At 42.8% G+C, this 20,386-nt stretch overlaps 1 protein-coding gene across 3 annotated transcripts in view; it reads right to left on the bottom strand.

The window, feature by feature from the left end:
* The window catches only part of PRR5 (proline rich 5), a 199,386-nt gene that overhangs the window by 94,795 nt on the left and 84,205 nt on the right, over window positions 1–20,386 (bottom strand). The window contains exons 2-4 of one of the 3 annotated variants that reach the window (XM_082253280.1): window positions 19,741–19,844; window positions 3,399–3,442; window positions 2,738–2,851 (exon numbers count right to left, since the gene is read on the bottom strand). In XM_082253280.1, coding sequence (XP_082109406.1) covers window positions 2,738–2,841 — 104 coding nt within the window. In that variant the 5' untranslated portion in view covers window positions 2,842–2,851; window positions 3,399–3,442; window positions 19,741–19,844. Of the gene's footprint in view, window positions 1–2,737; window positions 3,358–3,398; window positions 3,443–19,740; window positions 19,845–20,386 lie in introns of those variants that run through there. The other 2 variants (XM_082253279.1, XM_082253278.1) reach the window with 2 other exon arrangements.

Here is a 20,386-nt window from a genome sequence, read left to right on the forward strand (position 1 = left end):
AATTACAAATTTCAGTCGATTGCTGGGCAGAAAATCTGATCGCTTTCTATTCAATTGCTTGTCAGGGTTCCTAGTTTTCATACAACGTATCAAATCTATTTCAATCTATAAAACTGATCAAATCTTGCCAGTCAATCAAACTTACTTAAAATGAGTGGTTAAAAAATGAGTGGTTAAAATTGCCTGGGAATTGCCCTGTGTAATGTTCTAGTCACAGGAGTTACACAGGGTTATGCTTCATTCACCAATATCAAACCTAGATAAAGGGGGACCATTTGGACCTTTGAAACGCATTGGATTTTTTAAATTTTTTTATACTAGAATTAAAATAAAATGAATACTGGACTCCACCCTACCTATTAAAAATACAATTTTTAATACCTAAATATGAAAAAAAAATGACTAGTCCATGGAGTCCAGCATTGTCCTGCTTGTAAGCAAAAGTTCTCCATACATCGCTCTCCTTCCATGCCACCATCATGAATTGAGATCCAGCGAATGCACAGTATTGTTGCAGGTCGCAATGTATCTGCCCATGTATAAGATTTTTTACACATGCGCAGAAATGGCTAGATGTGTGTTCAAGATGTCACAAACTGCCTCCTGGGATATCAACATCACATATCCAAGAAGGCAGTTCATGAGATCTCGCCCAGCTGTAGACACGTTGTGGGGGCTCCACCGTATTACTGGCATAGATCTAAGCCATTTCCGGCATGTAAGTACATTATCCTCACCTGGGCGAGCATTGCAAATATAAAGTACAGAAGATAAAAACAAAGTGTTTCACTTTAACAAAAAACATCCTATTTTTTGTTTCTGCAAAAGTGTAAGGTGTGTGTGTGTGAGTGGGGGGGGGGGGATTGTGGCAAGGGGGGGAAGGTATGCTTTAAGCAGGTATGTTCAGTTTCAGTGGAGCTGAGCATCCATGTTTATGTAGAAATATGTAATGTTTATCCTGCTGACAGACAAATCATACTTACACCTTTTACACCTTTTAAACAACTTTGTAACATAAGAATTCACGCTAAACCTGACCTTCATATATATTTTTTCAAATTTCATAATGTTTTTTTTAAATGTTTTATAAAGAATTACAATAATAAACAAAAAATATATATCACCAGCACTAGCAGTGCTCAAAGTCTGTGCATCTAATCAGATGTCCAAATAATAAACAGTTTTAAAAAAATCCACCACGTGATCAGTGATATTCATGGTTTGGTGACACCGCTAAAATTGTCTGGAGGTGATCAGGCCGGTCAAGCAAATAACCCATTCACCACACACCGCATGCGCTCCTCTCCCCTTCAGATAACAAACTCACCAGATTGGCATACACATTTCACCTTGGTAAGTATACTTATGTCTATGCCAATCTGGTGAGTTTGCTATCTGAAGGGGAGAGGAGCGCATGCGGTGTGGTGAATGGGTTATTTGCTTGACCCATTCATCACACCGCATGCGCTCCTCTTCCTTTCAGATGACAAACTCACCAGATTGGCATAGACATTTCACCTTGGTAAGTATACTTATGTCTATGCCAATCTGGTGAGTTCGTTATCTGAAGGGGAGAGCAGCGCACGCAGTGTGATAAATGGGTTATTTGCTTGACCCATTCACCACACAGCGTGCGCTCCTCTCCCTTTCAGATAACAAACTCACCAGATTGGCATAGACATTTTGCCTTGGTAAGTATACTTATGTCTATTCCAGTCTGGTGAGTTTGTTATCTGAAGGGGAGAGGAGCGCATGCAGTGTGGTGAATGGGTCATTTGCTTGGATAGCCTGATCACCTCCAGACAATTTTAGCGGTTTCACCAAATCATAAATATCACTGATCACGTGGTGGATTTTTTTTGAACTGTTTATTTATTATTTGGACATCTGATTAGATGCACAGAGCGCTGCTAGTGCTGGTGATATATATTTTCAGCAACGTTTATCTTGATTATCTGTGTATTAATAGTAGCAGCTGACGTCTAGATATAATCTCCATTTTCATCCAATTAGTCCCGGTTCACACTACCGCGACTTGTCAGGCGATTGGTCAGCCTGACAAGTCGCGGTCCATTCTGTGCTACGGGAACCGTTCTAATAGGAGCGACTCAAGTTGCTCCGACTTAGAAAATAGTTCCTGTACTACTTCGGGGCGACCTCGGAGCGACTTGCATGGATTTCCATTATGTGAAGTCCGTGCAAGTTGCGCCGAAGTCACAGGTCGCCCCCGAAGTCGGATCGCCATAGTGTGAACCGACACTTATTGTTTGAAAGATTTGGGCGCTGGGTTTGTTTTTACCGTTTTCACTATTTCACCAGATATTTTGAAAGAATTACATTAAATTCAAGATTTAAAAAACAAAAATAACATTTATAATTACAATAACAATCTAAAGTTACCGAAGGTAATGTAACATTGGTTAAGATTTGGGAAAGGGGAGAAATAATAAATCAAATATTATTGTCCGCTCTCTCTTATAATTTTTACAAAGTCTGGCAGATCAGCAAAATTTGCCAACAATGTAGCGTGAGTGCATACCTAAGCGAGGTATTCAAGTAATTTCCAATCAGGCAGTTGATGACATCACACAGCTGGTAAATTGTACCGATCTGTTAAATCCAATATGAAAATGTGACAGTGTATGCCCAGCTTCCATAGAAGCGTGTGACACTTGTCATCCCATTGTGTAAATGGGGACTATTGCTCAATGCAGATACAGTACAGAGAAGGATTTACCTGTTCCAGGTGGCGTTGGATCCGGCTCTCTTCTGCTGCGTCCCTCTCTCATCCAAAGCTGCCTGTTCTTTCTTGCCCAAGTCACTGAGGCTGGGCGAACTCATGAATTTCGACCTGCGAAGAGTCCTCATGGTCAGCGTCAGTCTGAGCATTTGCTAATGACAGATAATCCTGCAAGCTCCCAGGCTTTGCATTGAAGGAAAAAAAAAAAAGAGGCAAGGCAAGTTTTTCTTAACACAGCTCAAGCGAGGCAGGGGCAGACCTTTAATCAGAGGCAAAGTACAACCCATTCGTCATAACTCCAGTCCTAGGGACAACGCTACATTTTTTTCCCTTGCCGTTTTAGCCAACGTGACTCCGTCCAAAGTGGCATTTTTTTTAAACTTTTGTAGTTCTAGAACCCAGCGGATGTCTCGCAGTTGTCACGAATTCAGTTCTTCTCATGTTTCCACTGTCAGTTGTACAACGCTCCAGTCAATGTGTGTCTGCCTGACTCTCTGAAAAGTTTTTTTTTTTTTTAAGCAGCACTGCTGAATAAGAGATGGCGGAAGCTTGAATTGAAACAGAAACAGACAGAAAAAGAGAAGAGAAAGGGAAAAAAAAAAACACAGAATAGAAATGTGTTTCACAAGGGATGGGGCCCAGATGTCGCAACACTTACAAAGTGCACAGACCACGGCTTCTTCAGAGTATGGAAAGTGGGCTCTGTAGACATCAGATAAGCGTGAAAATAAGAGAAAGGAGAGAGAAGAAACACAACATCAGGACAAAAGACAAGGGGAACACGAGGGAGACACACATTTCTATTGGCTGCCATGCATAAAGTCACCCTATGTTCAATGGGGCTTATCTCACCCAAGGCATTTGCATTTAAATGGGGGATAGGGGAGGGGTATGTGGGAACCGCGCTGCAATGCCAATTCGCTTGGACCATCCTATAGGCTTCAGCACACAGGCTTTTCTTAAAGATCCTCTTTTCAGTGCAGATTTAAGCTGTTGTGTACTCAAAATCTAAAGTAAGACTCCAGCTAAAACTTTTTTGTTTGGAATGGGGAAGAGTTTGAACTAGTGATCGACCGATATTGTTTTTTTATTGCCGATACCGATATTTTGGTCATCGCATATCAGTATCGACCAATATCTGCCGATATTTTTGGACATTTACAAAAAAAATTTTCTTAATTTTTTTTTTATTTTTTTTACAGGTACTCTTGTGGAGGAATCTGGGGGTCTAAAATACCATCAAACCCCTCCTCTGCACTTAAAAGCATTCAAAACGTCAAGTTTGGCTGTTTTGAATGCTGTCATTTTTTTTGGAATTAGGCGCCGAGTACTAATTCACTTCCGGATTTTTACATGGAGACCCGATCAGAGCCGAATGCAGCTTTGATCAGGTCTTCGGCGGTGGTGCAGGTAGGATGCCCGGGTCTCCCAGTGGGACGGGAGACCCGGGTGAGCCGCAGAAGGCGTCCCCTCCTTGTAATGACAGGCGAGCGGCTTCTCAGCCGCATGGATTGTCATTACAAGACAGCTGACCGTTGGCCATGGACGCAGGTACTGGGGTGATGCCTCTAGCTGCAGCATCACTCCAGTACAGCACTTTCCCGAAATATTAGCAATATCGGTAACCTCAGGGGCCGATTCCGATATATCAGGGAAAAGTGCAGATCGGCCCTCGATATATCTGCTTTGCCGATAATCGGTCGATCCCTAGTTTGAACCTTGGTTTCTGTAGTGCCTGTGTCCCCACCAAGGACATTTCGCCTCACTTTCTATCCCTCATGAGAGGAAAGCTACACAAAGTAGGTGTAAAGCTAGCCATACAAAACTTTCAGACAACAAATAAAATCGTTGGCTATGGAGATTACTCCATTCTCCAAAAATCCATCTATTGTATTCAGAATCTTCAGCACATGTGGCTGTCTGAATACAATGGTGCTTCCAAACAGTGACTATATCTGAATGGACATTGTCATTGTTGGTATAATTTTCCACCCAGGTAAGTTTAAATTGACTTTGTCAAGCTGAGTTGTTCTTGTGGGGCCACCAACAGTTTGCAATTCAACCAGTTCAGCAGGAAAAGGCCAAAATTAGAGCCAGTCTAAATTTGCGCACATATTATATGTGTGTATATATATTTTTCGACGTTTGGATGAGGCACAAGCTTGTCTTTCTCAGGACACCCTGTCCTGAGGAAGACAAGCTTGTGCCTCGTCAAAACAAAATAAAACCTTAACTGTGCGTTCACCTTTCAAGACCCACGAGTGCCGCTCTCTCTTTTGGATTATATGTACTACAATCTTTGCTGCATACCTATATACTCTTTAAAGAGCACTGCTACTGTAAACGAGACTTTACCGTGTAAGTTTATTTTTCTCAAAAAAATAAAAAGATGAGCTAACACTCTACACCCTCAACCCCTAGTCGTTCAGTAGACTGTGCTGCACCTACCTCTATGAGTGATTAGCTGTCACTGCTACGCAACCAATTTGAAATCACTGCTCTTGTTCCCCTTCTTTCCGTAAGGCTTCTTGGATGAATTAGAGAAATATGATTGGTCTATGCTGGCTTGTGACCACTTTGACCAATCAGAATTGTTCTGATCTGTCCTGGAAGCCTTACAGAAGGAAGGGGAAGGAGAGCTGATATTTCAAATCCCAGACTGTTACATTGGCTGCGTGGGCAGTGACAGTTGATTACCCACAGAGGTGAGTGCAGCAGGGACTACTGGGCAGATGGGGGGGGGGGGGGAGGTGTAGAGTGTTACTTCACCTTTTAAATTATAGTTGAACTTACACTTTAGAGCAGTTGTAAAGGCCCCTTACATTGTCTTCTGGGGTCCCTACTTCCTTCTGTGCGCCCCCATAGCAAGTCGCTTGTTATGAGGACACTCGTGCAGGCTCAATCCTGAGCTGGGCTCTGTGTGTCCCTAGACACACACTGTATGGTTCGGCCACTGCCCTCCACTCCCTCCTCACAGGATTTGATTGACAGCAACAGGAGTTGCTTGCTGCCTCTTTGTCCTGTAGGGAGAGGAACAGACACCAGCTGCAGACAGACACTGGATCGGGGTGAGCAAGTATATGGGGGGGGTGGGGGGGCATACTACTACTGTGACATGGAATGCATTAAGGTTAAAAATATTTTGCCTTTAGAACCACTTTAATGCTCTATGTGCTAAAAACCGCCCTGAAGCGTGCCCGCGCTTGGTCACACCTGTAGGGGTGAACCAAGTCTAAAACATCCAGATTGGACCAATGTCATCTCACGACCATAGGTGCTTTATGTTTTGAATAAGCACGTGATTTGAGTGTGAAATGCATCAACAGCTTGTCCTGTCTTGCTCTTCTGTATGTGAAGACATTAAAGAAACTGGTGTGCGGCCAATTTCTCCTTTCCTCTGCTTTATGTTAACCGCCACCCCGTTCTCTCTTTGCCTTTTTATTCCTGTCTGCCGGCAGACCAACTATACATGGATCAAAATTCAGCCAGTTCATGTATGGGCAGGCTGGTTGTACACAGTTTATCGATCGACTTGTATACAACCAGCTTGTCGGGTTTTTGCTGAACAATCAGTGCTGCCGGCTATAGCTGGCAACACTGATCATTGTATTTAGATGTGGGGAAGTTTTCCTGCATTTAATGTATGGACAGGGGAATTGGCTAATTTTTTTCATTCAATCCACTGGTTGAACAAAAAAAAAAAATGATTTTATGTATTGCCGGCTTTACACTCTCATCATCCCTCCCAACTGTCACTCATTTGGACGGACTGTCCCTGTTTTGAAAATCAAATCCCTCTGTCCCTAATTTTTCTTACATTGTCCCTCTTTTTTTGGCCTGAAGTAAGGATCTCATAAAAAAAAAATATTATATAAATATGATATATATATATATATATATATATATATATATATATATATATATATATATATATATATATATATATATATATATATTATATTTATAATTTTATTTAAATTTTAGATAAAAGGTTTAGTGCATAAAACACTTTTGACAGTTAAATAATATATATATATATATATTATTTAACTGTCAAAGGTGTTTTATGCACTAAACCTTTTATCTAAAATTTAAATGATTCCATTTGTTATTTTGAAAAGCCAAAATAGAGGAAAAGTAGTAATAAAAAATTGGGTAATCCCATCATTTTTTGCACTTTAGCCCTCATTGTCTGTGTTAATGGAGGTATGGCAAGGGTGTGTCATTTGCCTGAATACTTTGTGCATAATGTGTTCCCCTTTTCCAGCATACAAAGTAGGGAGGTATGTTATCATTGTTTTGTTGTTTATTTTCTGTTAACCTTTGTGAATCACTCCTGACCAACCCATAGACAGGTACGACCGCATTTTCTGGTCAATAATATAAACAATACCACTGATAGCTGTCCACCTGGATATCAGGAATACAGCGTGGGAACTGTAAATTGTCATTACAATTCTAAAAATTGTAGATTACTCTGATGACAGTTTGATCTTTAAGCTACCTGCAATACCACAGCGGGATCAGTCGGGGGAATAGTAAAATGGAAAGCGATCCTTTGAAATCCCCAAGCATGGCCATGTGGGGACCTTCAACAGCTCCCACCAAAAAAGGAGTCTAAAGATGGCCGTGCACTACTAGCTGATTTACAAATGTTTGTACATATTTGTATGAACATTCTCAGTACATTTGATGACTTGATAAATGTCATGGGAAAGTACTTCCAAATTTTGTTTGTTTTGAACCCCTTCATGACGAGGGTAAAAAAAATGCCCGAAAAGTTTTGCCACTTTGACATATGTTAGTAAAACCGTACATATTATCACAACTACTTAGTGTATCCAGGTGGATTATACTGTGGTTTTTTTTTTTTTCAGGGCAAATTGGGCTTCCATTTGGTCGTAAATGATAATGGATATTTCCTGATTTTTTTTAAGTATTAAAGGAAAACTATCCCAAAATAGTAAAAAGAAAAAAAAAATTGTTTATATGTAGCTGTAAGTGCCGGTTCACACTACCGCGGCACGACTTCGGAGGCGACCTGTGAAGTCGCGTGCACCGCGACTTCGGCGCGACTTGCACGGACTTCATATAATGAATGTCAATGCAAGTCGCTCCAATGTCGCCCCGAAGTAGTGCAGGAACTATTTTCTAAGTCGGAGCGACTTGAGTCGCTCCTATTCGAACGTTTCCCATAGCAGTGCATGGACTGCGACATGTCAGGCTGACCAGTCGCCTGACAAGTCGCGGTAGTGTGAATGGGCACTAAATGTTTTGCTATTACAATAACCTACTGTCAGTGCCGGTTCACACTAGGGCGACCTGTGAGGCGACCTGGTCGCCTCACAGGTCGCCGCAGGTCGCCTCCCATAGGGAAGCTGCGGACCCGTTCTAATAGGAGGCGACCCGGAGGCGACCGCCATAGACTTCAATGTTATGAAGTCCGTGGCGGCCGCTCCGAGGTCGCGGCACGCTGCAATGTGAACCGGCGCTCAAAGAACAACCCAAAATAAATTCTCCTGCTCCTGATGAATGCAGGGATATCACATATGTGTATATTATTTGGTGTTTGTACCGTAGTGGGGCCCAAAACAATGGTGCGCATTTTGCTTTTGTTACCTTACCTAAAACCACTGAAAATGATACTAACTGACACTGATACTAATTTAAAAAAATTTCTTTTTTCAACCTACCTAAAATACATTGACCCTCACTTTTGACCTTTTACTCTGACCTTAACCTTTGACCCTAACCCTGGCACTGATCTAGATCAAACCCTGATAAAGTTATTTTATCTTTATTTTTTATTAACATTTTTTATACACACTTTTGCTTGTTTACATTTTTCTCCTCTGGCAGGAAAAAGGGATACAATGTACTGTATTTTTCTCTCCATTCAGAGGGGAAAAAAACCAGGGGCGGGCTGTACAGTGACTGATCACTGTGGTAGCCAATCAGAGGCTATCACAGCGAACAGGTGATTGGGAACTGGGCCTGCCAGTTCCTGATTATTAATATGAGACCAGTCTCTGTGAGGGGAGTGTGCTGTGCAGCGCGCTCTCAGCAGAAACACATGTATGCATATACATTATATTGTGAAAAGTATTGGGGCGCCTGCCTTTACAAGCACATGAACTTTAATGGCATCCCAGTCTTAGTCCGTAGGGTTCAATATTGAGTTGGCCCATTATTGCTGCTATAACAGCTTCAACTCTTCTGGGAAGGCTGTCCACAAGGTTTAGGAGTGTGTCTATGGGAATGTTTGACCAATCTTCCAGAAGGGCATTTTTCAGATCAGGCACTGATGTTGAATGAGAAGGCCTGGCTCGCAATCTAATTCATCCCAAAGGTGTTTTATTGGGTTAAGGCCAGGACTCTGTGCAGGCCAGTCAGGTTCCTCCACCCCAAACTCACTCATCCATTCCTTTATTGACCTTGCTTTGCGTACTGGTCCAAATTATTTGGTGGAGGGGGGATTATGGTGTGGAGTTGTTTTTCAGGGGTTGGGTTTGGCCCCTTAGGGAACTCTTAAAGCCTCAGCATACCAAGACATTTTGGACAATTTCATGAGCCACACTTTGTGGGAAAAGTTTGGGGATGGCCCCTTCCTGTTCCAACATGACTGCACACCAGTGCACAAAGCAAGGTCCATACATGGATGAGAGAGTTTGGGGGGGAGGAACTTGATCTGCACAGAGTCCTGACCTCAACCCGATAGAACACCTTTGGGATAAATTAGAGCAGAGATTGTGAGCCTGACCTCACAAATGCTCTTCTGGAAGAATGGTCAAACATTCCCATAGACACACTCCTAATCCTTGTGGACAGCCTTCCCAGAAGAGTTGAAGTTGCTATAGCTGCAAACAGGGCAGCCATCAGAAACACAGTTTTAGGGCTGGCCCCCCGCCCCCGGACCTGACCTGACCACCAACATTCCCCAGGGCCCGCCAACCATGTCATCCTCCTCCAGTCCCATGTCCTACTTCTCCTCCATTCCCATGTCCTCTTTCATTCCATGTCCTCCTCCTCCTCCAGTTCCATCGCCTCCATCCCAAAAAAATAAAGCTGAATGGTTCTAGTAAATGCTGTACCTCCTGTAAAGGCGTGAACAGCTGGAGGACAGGGGAGGGCAGGTTCTACAGCTGTGTGTGAGGGGCAGGACCCCCTATATAGGGCCAGTCTGCAAGGGATTGGCAGAGCTTACAATTGAATGGTATTGCAAGGACAGATGGCAACCTACCCTGTTTGGGGCCCCCCAGGATGCCCGGGCCCCCTAAATGTGTATGGGCTGTACACCCCTGATGGCGGCCCTGGCTGCAAAGGGTGGGCCAACTCAATATTGAACCCTACGGCCTAAGACTGGGATGCAATTAAAGTTTAGGTGCGTGTAAAGGCAGGCGTCCCACTTTTTTTCACAATATAGTGTATGTTGCCTCACGGGAGAAGACACACTTCATTGAGGCCGCATATACTGTACAGTATGTGTACAGGAGGTGACAAGGGGTTACAATTCCATTTTGAAAACATCATACATAATTAGAAAAGTATTAATTTGAGAAAAATGTTCCATCCTGTCACTAAGAATCTTCTTGTTACTATGGTCCAACGCGAACATCAATTTGACCAAGCTAACAATTGGAAAATCGAATGAACAGTCTCAAAAAGAGAATTTCTACTAGCGTATGGTCAGCTTAAACTGCTGCTAAAGATATAATGACTTCTGTCATCTCCATCGCTGACCAATCGCCCATAATGTACGTAAAGTGTAGTGACACAACTATCACAGGAAGGTCAGAGGTTTCTCTAGGGCTGTGACTGACAACCTGGCTGCTCCTTCTCTCTGTTGTGCTAGACAAGATGGCGGCACCCAATGGTGGAAGATCTTGGTCTCTAGGGACAGACGGGAGCAGAATTATTTTCTGCTCGGACATTGAATAATTTATACTTGGAAGTGGTTTCTGTAAACATGGCAAATGAAAGGATTGCTTTAACATACCTCCCAACATTAAAGTTTTATTAACTATACCAAACTCCTAAAGAGTCCGACTTTCTCAAGTTCTTAAACTATAACTAAAAGCCAAACTTTTCATAGGTTAACAGGATATAGTGGAGTAGGGGGAGTGGGTGAGATTTTTTTTGCCGTCTCTGCCCTCATTAGGTAGATTCACCCTCTCTGTGTGTCCTGTTCGTCGTTATCATTGACAATGAAAAATAAATTAAATCCCAAATTTTGGGTTGTCACACAAAAACTAGAGTGAACATCTTCCAATGGGGACACTAGGTTGGGTGACAACCGGTGATTGCCTCACTTTGGAGGGATTTCCTCTCACCTCCTCTCCTGGCTATGGGACAGGAAGTGAAGAGAAATCACCCCATTGGGTGACAGATGGCACAAAAGCCTGACATTGATTATAATTCTCCCTTACTTTATCCAAAATGGGAAAAGGTTTTGCCTTTGTACTTTAAAGTGGTATTAAACCCAAAGCAAAAATGTAATTTATTGCAGCTTGACAATTCTTAAATGTGGTGGCTGCATTAGTTTTCTTTTTTAAGCTTTTTTCCCTTTTTTTTCACCTGGTGATTTGACCAGTAACACAACGTGTCTTAGGATGTTTCCCCTCTGGATGGAGGAGCAACAGAGACACCTTTGGACAGAGGCACTGCCTGCTTAGGAGAAGGTAATATTAGATGTACTAGCAAATTACATCTACATACATGGACTTGATTAAAGTGGCATTAAAGGTTCGGCTTTTAAAAAAACAAAAAACAAACATGCCATACTTACCTGCTCTGTGCAGTAATTTTGCACAGTCCAGCCCCGATCATCTTCTTCTTGGGTCCTTCGCCGACACTCCAGGCTCCACCCCCTTGACCAGTGCCCCCAATAGCAATCCACTTGCTATGGGGGCACTGGTATGTGTTCGCTCCTGAGCCCTCCTCTATGCGTCCATAAGACACATAGAGCTGCAGTTCAGCACCCCCTACTCTTCATTGGCTCACTGGCTGTGATTGACAGCAGTGGGAACCAATGCCTCTCGCTGCTGTCTCAGCCAATGAGGAGAGGGAGTACCGGAACAGCCGAGGCTCTCGTTGACATTGCTGGATTGAGAGGGGGCTCAAGTGAGTATTAAGGGGGCTGTAGGGGGAGCAGCACTCTTAAAGTTTTTTTTACCTTCATGCATATAATACATTAAGTTAAAAAACCTTCAGCCTTTATAACCACTTTAAGGGGGTTTTCACATGGGTCATCAGTTCAGTCACATTTCTGATGAATATGGATTCAGGTTACATCAGTTTACATCTGTTTTTGCATCTGTATTTTTTAAGTTGTTGTAGAGACCAATCAGAGGTGATAAAAGTATAAAGAAAAAAATGCTTTATTGCTTAAAAATTCACATAAACATAATCAATGTAAACAGAGTGCATCCTTTTAGATCCATTCAGATCCGTCTAAACAGAAAATGACGCAGCTTTGTTCTGTTTAATAAAACAGACCAGAATGGACACTGATGTAGGTGAATATTCAGGTTCTATTCACACCAATGCGATTTTTTCATGGTTTTTGCTTTTTGCAGCAATGCAGGACTTTTTTTTAACATGGGTTTACATCAAGGCATTTTTGTGCCTCTGCGTTGTTGGAAAGGGTCAGGGACTTTTTTAAATGCAAAACGGTGCTTTTTTGCTTTTTTGGTTCAACAGACTTCAATGGAGAAAAGCATGTAGTGCGTTTTTGCTGTGGTTTTAGTGCAATTTGTGTTATTAAATTTGCCCAGCAACAACATAGGTGTGAATCGAGCCTAACTGATGATCATCCGTTTACATCTGCCCTCCCATAGATATACTATGTGGTTCAGCCTGGAAAACTGACAGATGGATCCAGACTGAACGCCCCAGTGAAAAGACCCTAAAAAATTAACCACTTTAAGACCGGAAGAATTTGCCCCCTTAATGACCAGACCCTATTTTGCGATTCGGCACTGCGTTATTTTAACAGACAATTGCGCAGTCGTGCAACACTGTACTCAAATAAAATTTATGTTCTTTTTCCCCAAAAATAGAGCTTTCTTTTGGTGGTATTTGATCACCTGTGTGATTTTTATTTTTTGCGCTATAAACAAAAAAAAGCGACAATTTTGGGAAAAAAAAACAATATTTTTCACTTCCTGCTATATGACATTCTCAAAAAAAAAAGAAAAAATCTAAATTTTTTTAACATTTTAGGCCAATTTGTTTTATGCTACATATTTTTGGTAAAACAAAATCGCAATAAGCATATTTTGATTGCTTTGCGCAAAAGTTATTGCATCCACTAACTACGGGAAAGATTTATGTCATTTTTTATTGTTTTTTTTTTTTACTAGTAATGGACGGCGATCTGCGATTTTTTTGCGGGACTGAGACATTGCGGCAGACAGATCGGACCCCTAACTGACATTTTCGACACTTTTGGGGGTATCAGTGACATTACTACAGTAATCAGTGCTATAAATATGCACTGTTACTGTAATAATGACATTGGCAGGGAAGGGGTTAACCCTATGGGTGAACAATGGGTTAAATGTGAGCCTAGGGGAGTGATTCTAACTGTGGGGGGGGGGGGGATGTGGCTTGTGAAATGACCATATAGACATGTCATCCTATATTGAAGGATCACATGAGCTCTGTGATCATTTCAGGGAGAAGAACGGTCAGCAGCGTTTGCAATAGCTGATCGTTCTCTCTCAGCGGGGAGCGATCGCGGGTGTCAGGTGGCAATAGGAGCCGCCTGACCCATGCATCGGCTTCCCCGCTGTCGAGTGGGGGCGGGAGTGCGCCGGCGGCGGCGTGCGTTTGCCCCCTAGCTTTCTGCGCGCGACCGTTTGCACAGGAGAGCCCCCCTGCCGCAGTAAATAGGTGGCAGGTGGTCGGGAAGTGGTTATAAAGATGAACTCCAGCTAACACCTGTTAAGCTTCTATAGGAACCGTTTTTTTTCTTCCTTTTCGGATTAAAAGTTTTACATAGTCAAATAAAAGTTGACCATTGTAAGCACCCCCTGTCAGTGGTAAATGGTTTATCTCAATATGCAATCTGACACTTTGTCTGGACAGCTTGGCCTGTTACAATAAATTGAAATATAACAGACTTACTGGCCAGATCACCAGGTAAAAATAAAAGAAAAAAAGAAATTGAATGCAACCACCCCATTTAGGAGTTGGTAAGCTGCAGTATAATAAATAGCAGTGTACATAGGGATTAGGCCAGCTGTGTGTAGACAGGATATTGGTAGGGAATCAGTGATGTTATCTGTATTTATATACTGGGAAGCCGTTTGCATAGGAAGATGAGTCATTGTATTGAGGAATTCCTGAGGTGGGCCTGTATACTCCTCTCTGCAGGTACAGTAGTACGTGCACACATGCACACAGCAGCATAACATTCTTATAGGAAACATGCAGTATCATATTGCAGTCTTCTGAAATATTTGCTATGTATACATTTTTCTATACTCCCTGGCTGTGCTGCAACTGTGGGTGGAGGAGCGGAGACTGTATAGATGGATCCCTAGCTCCTAGCTTCCAAAAGGGATAGTCCCTCTTCTGTCCACACAAATCCCCTTGTCCCAGCTTCTGCCACACCTAAAGAGACCACAACACCATTCATTTGCCTACCTGCCTACAGGACACTTTTACCCCCCTTCTTGCCGAGGCACATTTTCAGCTTTCAGCACTCTCGCACTTTGAATGACAATTGCGCGGTCATGCAATGCTGTACCCAAATTAATTTTATCTTTTTTTTTTAGACAGATAGAGCTTTCTTTTGGTGGTATTTAATAATCACTGGGTTTTTTATTTTTGCTAAAAAAAAACAACAAAATATATTCTGAAATATTCTGAATATTCTGAAAAAAAATGTCTTAGTTTCTGTTATAAAATATTGTAAATAAGTATTTTTTCTCCCTCACCTATGTGCACTGATGAGGCTGCATTAATGGGCACTGATAGGCTGCACTGATGGGCACTGATAGGCTGCACTGATGGGCACTGATAGACTGCACTGATGGACACTGATAAGGTGGCACTGATGACATGGCACTGAAGGACACTGATGAGGTGGCACTGATGAGGAGGCTCTAATATGCAGCACTGATGGGCACTAATGTGCAGCACGGATGAGCACTGATAGGCGGCAATGATGGGCACTGATAGGTGGCAGTGATAGGCGACAGGGATAGGCAGCACTGATGGGCACTAATTGGCGGCACTGCTGGGCAGCACTGATAAGCAGGCACTGAAAGGCAGCACTGACTGGTATCACTGATTGATAGGCACTGATTGGCATCACTGCTGGCCACAGTTGAGGCTGCACTGATGATCAATGCCCTTATTATCTGTGCAGATCTCCCCTGTGAGGAAGTGCCGCTGATCGGCTCTCCTCTCCTCTCTTCACACCCTGTCAGTCTGAGGAAAGGGAAGCCGATAACTGCCATTTCCTTGTTTACATGTGATTGGACACAGCTTATCACATAGGTAAAGAGTCTTGTCATCGGCTCTTTACCCACATGGTGATGCAGTGCAGGACTGCTGTTGGAAATCACTGGACCCCATACAGCCTACCTGACAGAGCCCCCCCCCCCCCCCCCGCCGAAAGTTACTGAGGACCTATATTTATCAGTCCCTTTCTTTGCAGCCTCAGCTGCACAGATGAATGAACAGGAAGCACTCTTAGGCTTCCTGCTCATTCACAAACTGAAGCAAAGTAGACAAAGATTACTATGATTCAGTGATGAATAAACACAGAAGTGATTGGTACAGATTGATCACTGTGTTCATTCAGGAAAGGAAGGGGCCGGTAAATACATATTTGCCAGCCCCTTCCCCCACTCTCAATTCTGAAACATCTCCCTGTGTGCCCATAGAAGCTTCTAGCAGGAGAAGAGAGGAGGGAAGTCGGCAGAGCTGTGGGGGAAAGAAGAACATGAGAGATCTGGACAGAAAATGGAAGAGGCACATGTGCCAGGAACCCTCTGAAGTGCAGCTGGAGGGAGAAAGAGGAGAAGCAGGCAGCACTGTAATGGAGGCAGAAGAGGATTGGTGTCTGCAATAAGACAGTACAGACAGCCCTCCTGTTCAGCAGGTGCCTGGGCCCCCTTTTTGAACTGATGGGGCCCAGGCCCAGTACAGGAGGGCTGATTGTACTGCCTTGTCAGCGGCCCTGATGTAGTGTGTTCCAGGAATAGAGCGCACCACCAATCACCACGCAAGCGCCCCAACAGGCGTGCAAGCGTAGCAAGAGTGGGTCGACGTCCTCCCAGAACCAGTGAGAGAGCTGTCGCCTGCCAGTCAATTAACAATATTTTTTAAATAACAAATATATCATATTTACCTGCTCTGTGGAATGGTTTTGCACAGGGCAGCCCAGATCCTCCTATTCTCTGGTCCCTCATTGGCGCTCCTGGCCCCTTCCTCCTGCCGAGTGTCCCCACAGCAAGCAGCTTGCTATGGGGACACCAGAGCCGAGCTGCAGCTCTGTGTGTCCATTCAGACAAGGAGCCGTGGCTCGGCCCTGCCCCGTCTCTCTCCTCATTGGCTCACTGACTTTGATTAACACCAGCTGGTGCCAATAACACCTGCTGCTGTCTCAGCCAGTATCAAGATGTGGCTCAGGTAAGTATTTGGGGGGGGGGCTGCTGCACACAGGAGGGTTTTTTACCCTCATGCATAGAATGCATGAAGATAAAAAAAACCTTCTGCCTTTAGAACCACTTTAATCAGCAATCTTCTCATAAGAGTATATGATTATTGAATATATTAAAGCTGTAAAAGCCTCCCTTGTGTAGACATCCAAAAGCCCTGAGACTGAGAGCCACCATCTTGGATGTGATATCAGCAGACTCAGAGCTGTCATTCAAGTCACACTCTATAGTATTTTTCTTCGATGGAAAGTTATTATTATATAGTTGTTATATTTAATTATTTAGAGGAGATGGACCAGAACAGACAGACATTAGACAATCCCAGAAGGGGAGAGGGCTATGATGTGAAAGGAGGGTGTGCTAAGGGATTGACTCTTTCTCAATCAGTCAATTTTTCTAGCATGGTCACATTGAAAAGAAAAAAAGAATGTTAATGGAAATGAAAAACACTGCAAGTGAGCTTTTAGGATATTTTTCTGTGCTTTTACCTGCAATTTCTAAAGTTGGAGTTACTATGCCCCTGTATTGTTTGCTGTTTTCTGATTTTTCGGCATGGTACTTTATATATCTACTTTAGATTTTAGCTTTGCTGGCTGTCTTTGTAGAATAGTTGCTGAGATAACAGTACAAATCACATAGCACCAGATTCATCAATCTGCTAAGATATGTGCCATTTATTAACAACAATTGAGTCAAGTGAACATTTCCACCTCTGAAACCCTTATCTTCACTTTTATATATTTATTAATACTTACAGTGAAAATGTCTTACTTGGTTGAGACAGTATAGGCCGGTATAGATCATCATTAAAGTGATAATAAAGTCATTTTAAAAAAAATAACAAACATGTTATACTTACCTGCTCTGGGCAGTTGGTTTTACACAGCGCAGCCCTGATCCTCCTCTTCTTGGGTCCCCCGCTGGCGGTCCTGGCTCCTCTCTCCTGCCACGTGCTCCCAGAGCAAACAGTTTGCAATGGGGCACCCGAGCAAGCTTGCTCCTGAGCCACAGCTTTGCGTATCTATTCACACACAGAGCCGCGGCTCTGCCATATCCCTCTCTCTCCTCACTGACTGTGTTTGACAGCAGTGAGTGTCAATGGCTCCCGCTGCTGTCTCAGCCAAAGAGGAGGGAGAGTCCCCGGAGAGCCCAGGCACTTGTACACATTGCTGAGGAAGATCGGGCTGCTACACAGAGAAGGTATTTTACCTTCACGCATAGAATTCATGAAGGTAAAATAAACATTCAGCCTTTACATACACTTTAAAACTCCTTTCACACTTGTGCGACTTGTACTGTAACTTGGGACTGTAAAGTCGCAAGACAAGTCACACTCCATGATTTCTAATGTGTACTGTTCATATTTGTGCAACTTCAAGTCAAAGAGACTTCAAATTAGTCCCTGCACTACTTTGGTCTGACTTTGATGCGTTTTGAGGTCCAAAGACCTCAAGATTACACAGGCATTGCTTCAAGTCCAGTCAAAATCGAGGCAAAATTGCACGACTTTTAGGTCACACAAGTGTCAAAGGGGCCTAAAGTGTATTTCAGGGCAAAAAAAAACAACATATGTAGTACATCATCTGCATGCAGATTTCCCATATTTATATAAACTTATATACACTTTATAACCTATATATACACCTATATATACACCTATAAACACTTATAACTTTTATATACTCTTTATAAACATAAAGGTACAGAAAAAATAAACCAACTGATCCTCCCAGAAATCCAGTACACTCTAACATTTCTGTAGTGAGTTGACACCTCTGCCTCTGCTGCAATGAAATCTGAACCAATGCTTTCACCCCGCTTTCCTGGCGGATTACAGAACAGCTCCAACTCCCATCATCTCCATAATATAGGAGAGGTGTGTTCTGTAGTCCAAGAGGAGAGCTTAGGCTGGACTGCCATAATTACTTGGTGTTACAGTTGCGTAGAGGCAGTGTTGACAGCTCATTACAGGTTGGCAGGAGCTCACTGGATTTCTGGCAAATCAACAGCTTTTTCTGAATTTGCAGAATTGTTAAGGAGACAAGACCAGGGAATATTCATATATTGTACTAAACATAGAAACAATTTTTTGTTTTTAAATATTGATGGATTGCATTAACATAAGCATGTTGCCAACTGGTTCAAGTGCAACTGTGTATATAGAGTCAAAAAAATACATAAACAGGAGTTAGTTTCAGTAAAAAACGCAAAGGGGTTCAGGTAAAAAATGTTTTGTCTTTAGAACCACTCTAACTTTTATACATACCTCCACCTCTCCTGTAAGCACCACTACCCTTTTCAAGGCTTTTTAAGGGGATGGCCAATCTTACTATCTAGTAGGGGTCAGAAGTTCCCACCTTTCCTGTAAAAGCCAAGCTTGTCCCTGCTCCTATCCCCCACCCCAAAGCTCCCTTATGGCCCTTTAAACAGATGGTCCACCTTACTGAACACTAGAACACTAAGGGCCCTTTCACACGGGCGCTCCGTATGTCCGCAAATCATCCTATTTTTTTGCGGATGATTTACGGACATAATGTAAGTCTATGGCATTGCGGATGTCAGCGGAATACCATCCGCTGACATCCGATTTCCTTCCTTTCAGTTCTGTTCCGTTCTTTGGAACGGAACAGAACCCTATTTTCCCCCGTTCAAAAAATGGAAAGGAAGCAAAATCGGATGTCAGTGGTGTCATCCGCTGACATCTGCAATGCCTATAGACTTACATTATGTCCGTATATCATCCGCAAATGGATGGGATGATATGCGGACATACGGAGCAGGTGACACAAGTGTCATCCGCTCCGTGAAAAAAAAAAAAAAAGGACCGGAGCAGAGGCAAAAAACTGATCGCCCGTGTGAAAGAGCCCTAGGAGTTGGAAGTCCCCCCTTTCCTGGTAAAAGCCCGTTTGTGACTCTTAGGCTCTCTATAGGTTAATTTATGTGAAGGGCAACCTTTGGAGTCCAAATTAATCACATTCACAGCATAGCTTTAAAATGTGTGAACCTGTGTACCCAAAAAACCTAACAAACTAACAGAATTTTCTAAACACTATAGTTGTGAGCAATTCCTCTGTAATCATAGGGTGCCCCTCAAATCTGGGTACACAGGCCATACTTTTAGCTCGCACTGGGAGCCCTGTTGTCCCTAAATCAAATGCCAGTACTTCTCTGTTGTATTCTTATAAAAAAAGTCTCTTGGTCCAAAGATTGAAATGGCTAAATGGCTGGCTCCTGACTACCACATTTGTTTGCCTATCCTTGGTCCAGTATCTGTAGGGACCTTCATACCAGATCTAATCAGGACTGTCTATAGAACTGTCAACCCACCTTTTTAAATCACCAGTGTGGCAAGTCAGGAGTTTCTTGTAGTCAGTTAGCAGGCCAGCTTGGCGTAACACAATAGAGGACTGTCATGTTAGGGCTGGAAAAACCTGCAAAAAGTAGAAATGTTTAATTAGGGCTTTGTCACACTATTGCATGGAAAATGCACATATTATACATAGAGAGGTTTAATATGTTTTACATAGGTGCGTTCAATTTCTGATTTCCAAGGACAAACTGCATGGCAGGCATCCATGGAATGTTTCATGGCTGCTAAATTCAAATGTGCAAATCAGGATATGCATACATGTGTAGAGAGCTTGTGAAGAATAATAAGAAAATGTTAGAGACCCTGTCACCAACTTATAAAATGCAGGTACAAGCCCACAATATTGAGTATTTTAAATGCTTACCTGCAGTGCTTTTCCTTACTAGTCATAGGGTCCTCTCTAGTCATAGGGTGCTTGCAATGTGCCTTTAAACTTGCTAGCAAATCTAACTACAGTACTTCAGGAAGAGTAAATTCCCTAGTACAGCCCCTTCCTTCCTTGTACATCATAGCCCTCTCCTCTTCTGGGAGTGTCTAATTAAAGTCTGTGCTGGCCCAGCTTCTGCTCCCCTCCCATTCCTACATAACATTTTATGTAGCTGA

The sequence above is a fragment of the Pelophylax lessonae genome (genome assembly GCF_965119305.1).
Source record: "Pelophylax lessonae genome assembly, chromosome: 4".
Classification (NCBI taxonomy): domain Eukaryota; kingdom Metazoa; phylum Chordata; class Amphibia; order Anura; family Ranidae; genus Pelophylax; species Pelophylax lessonae.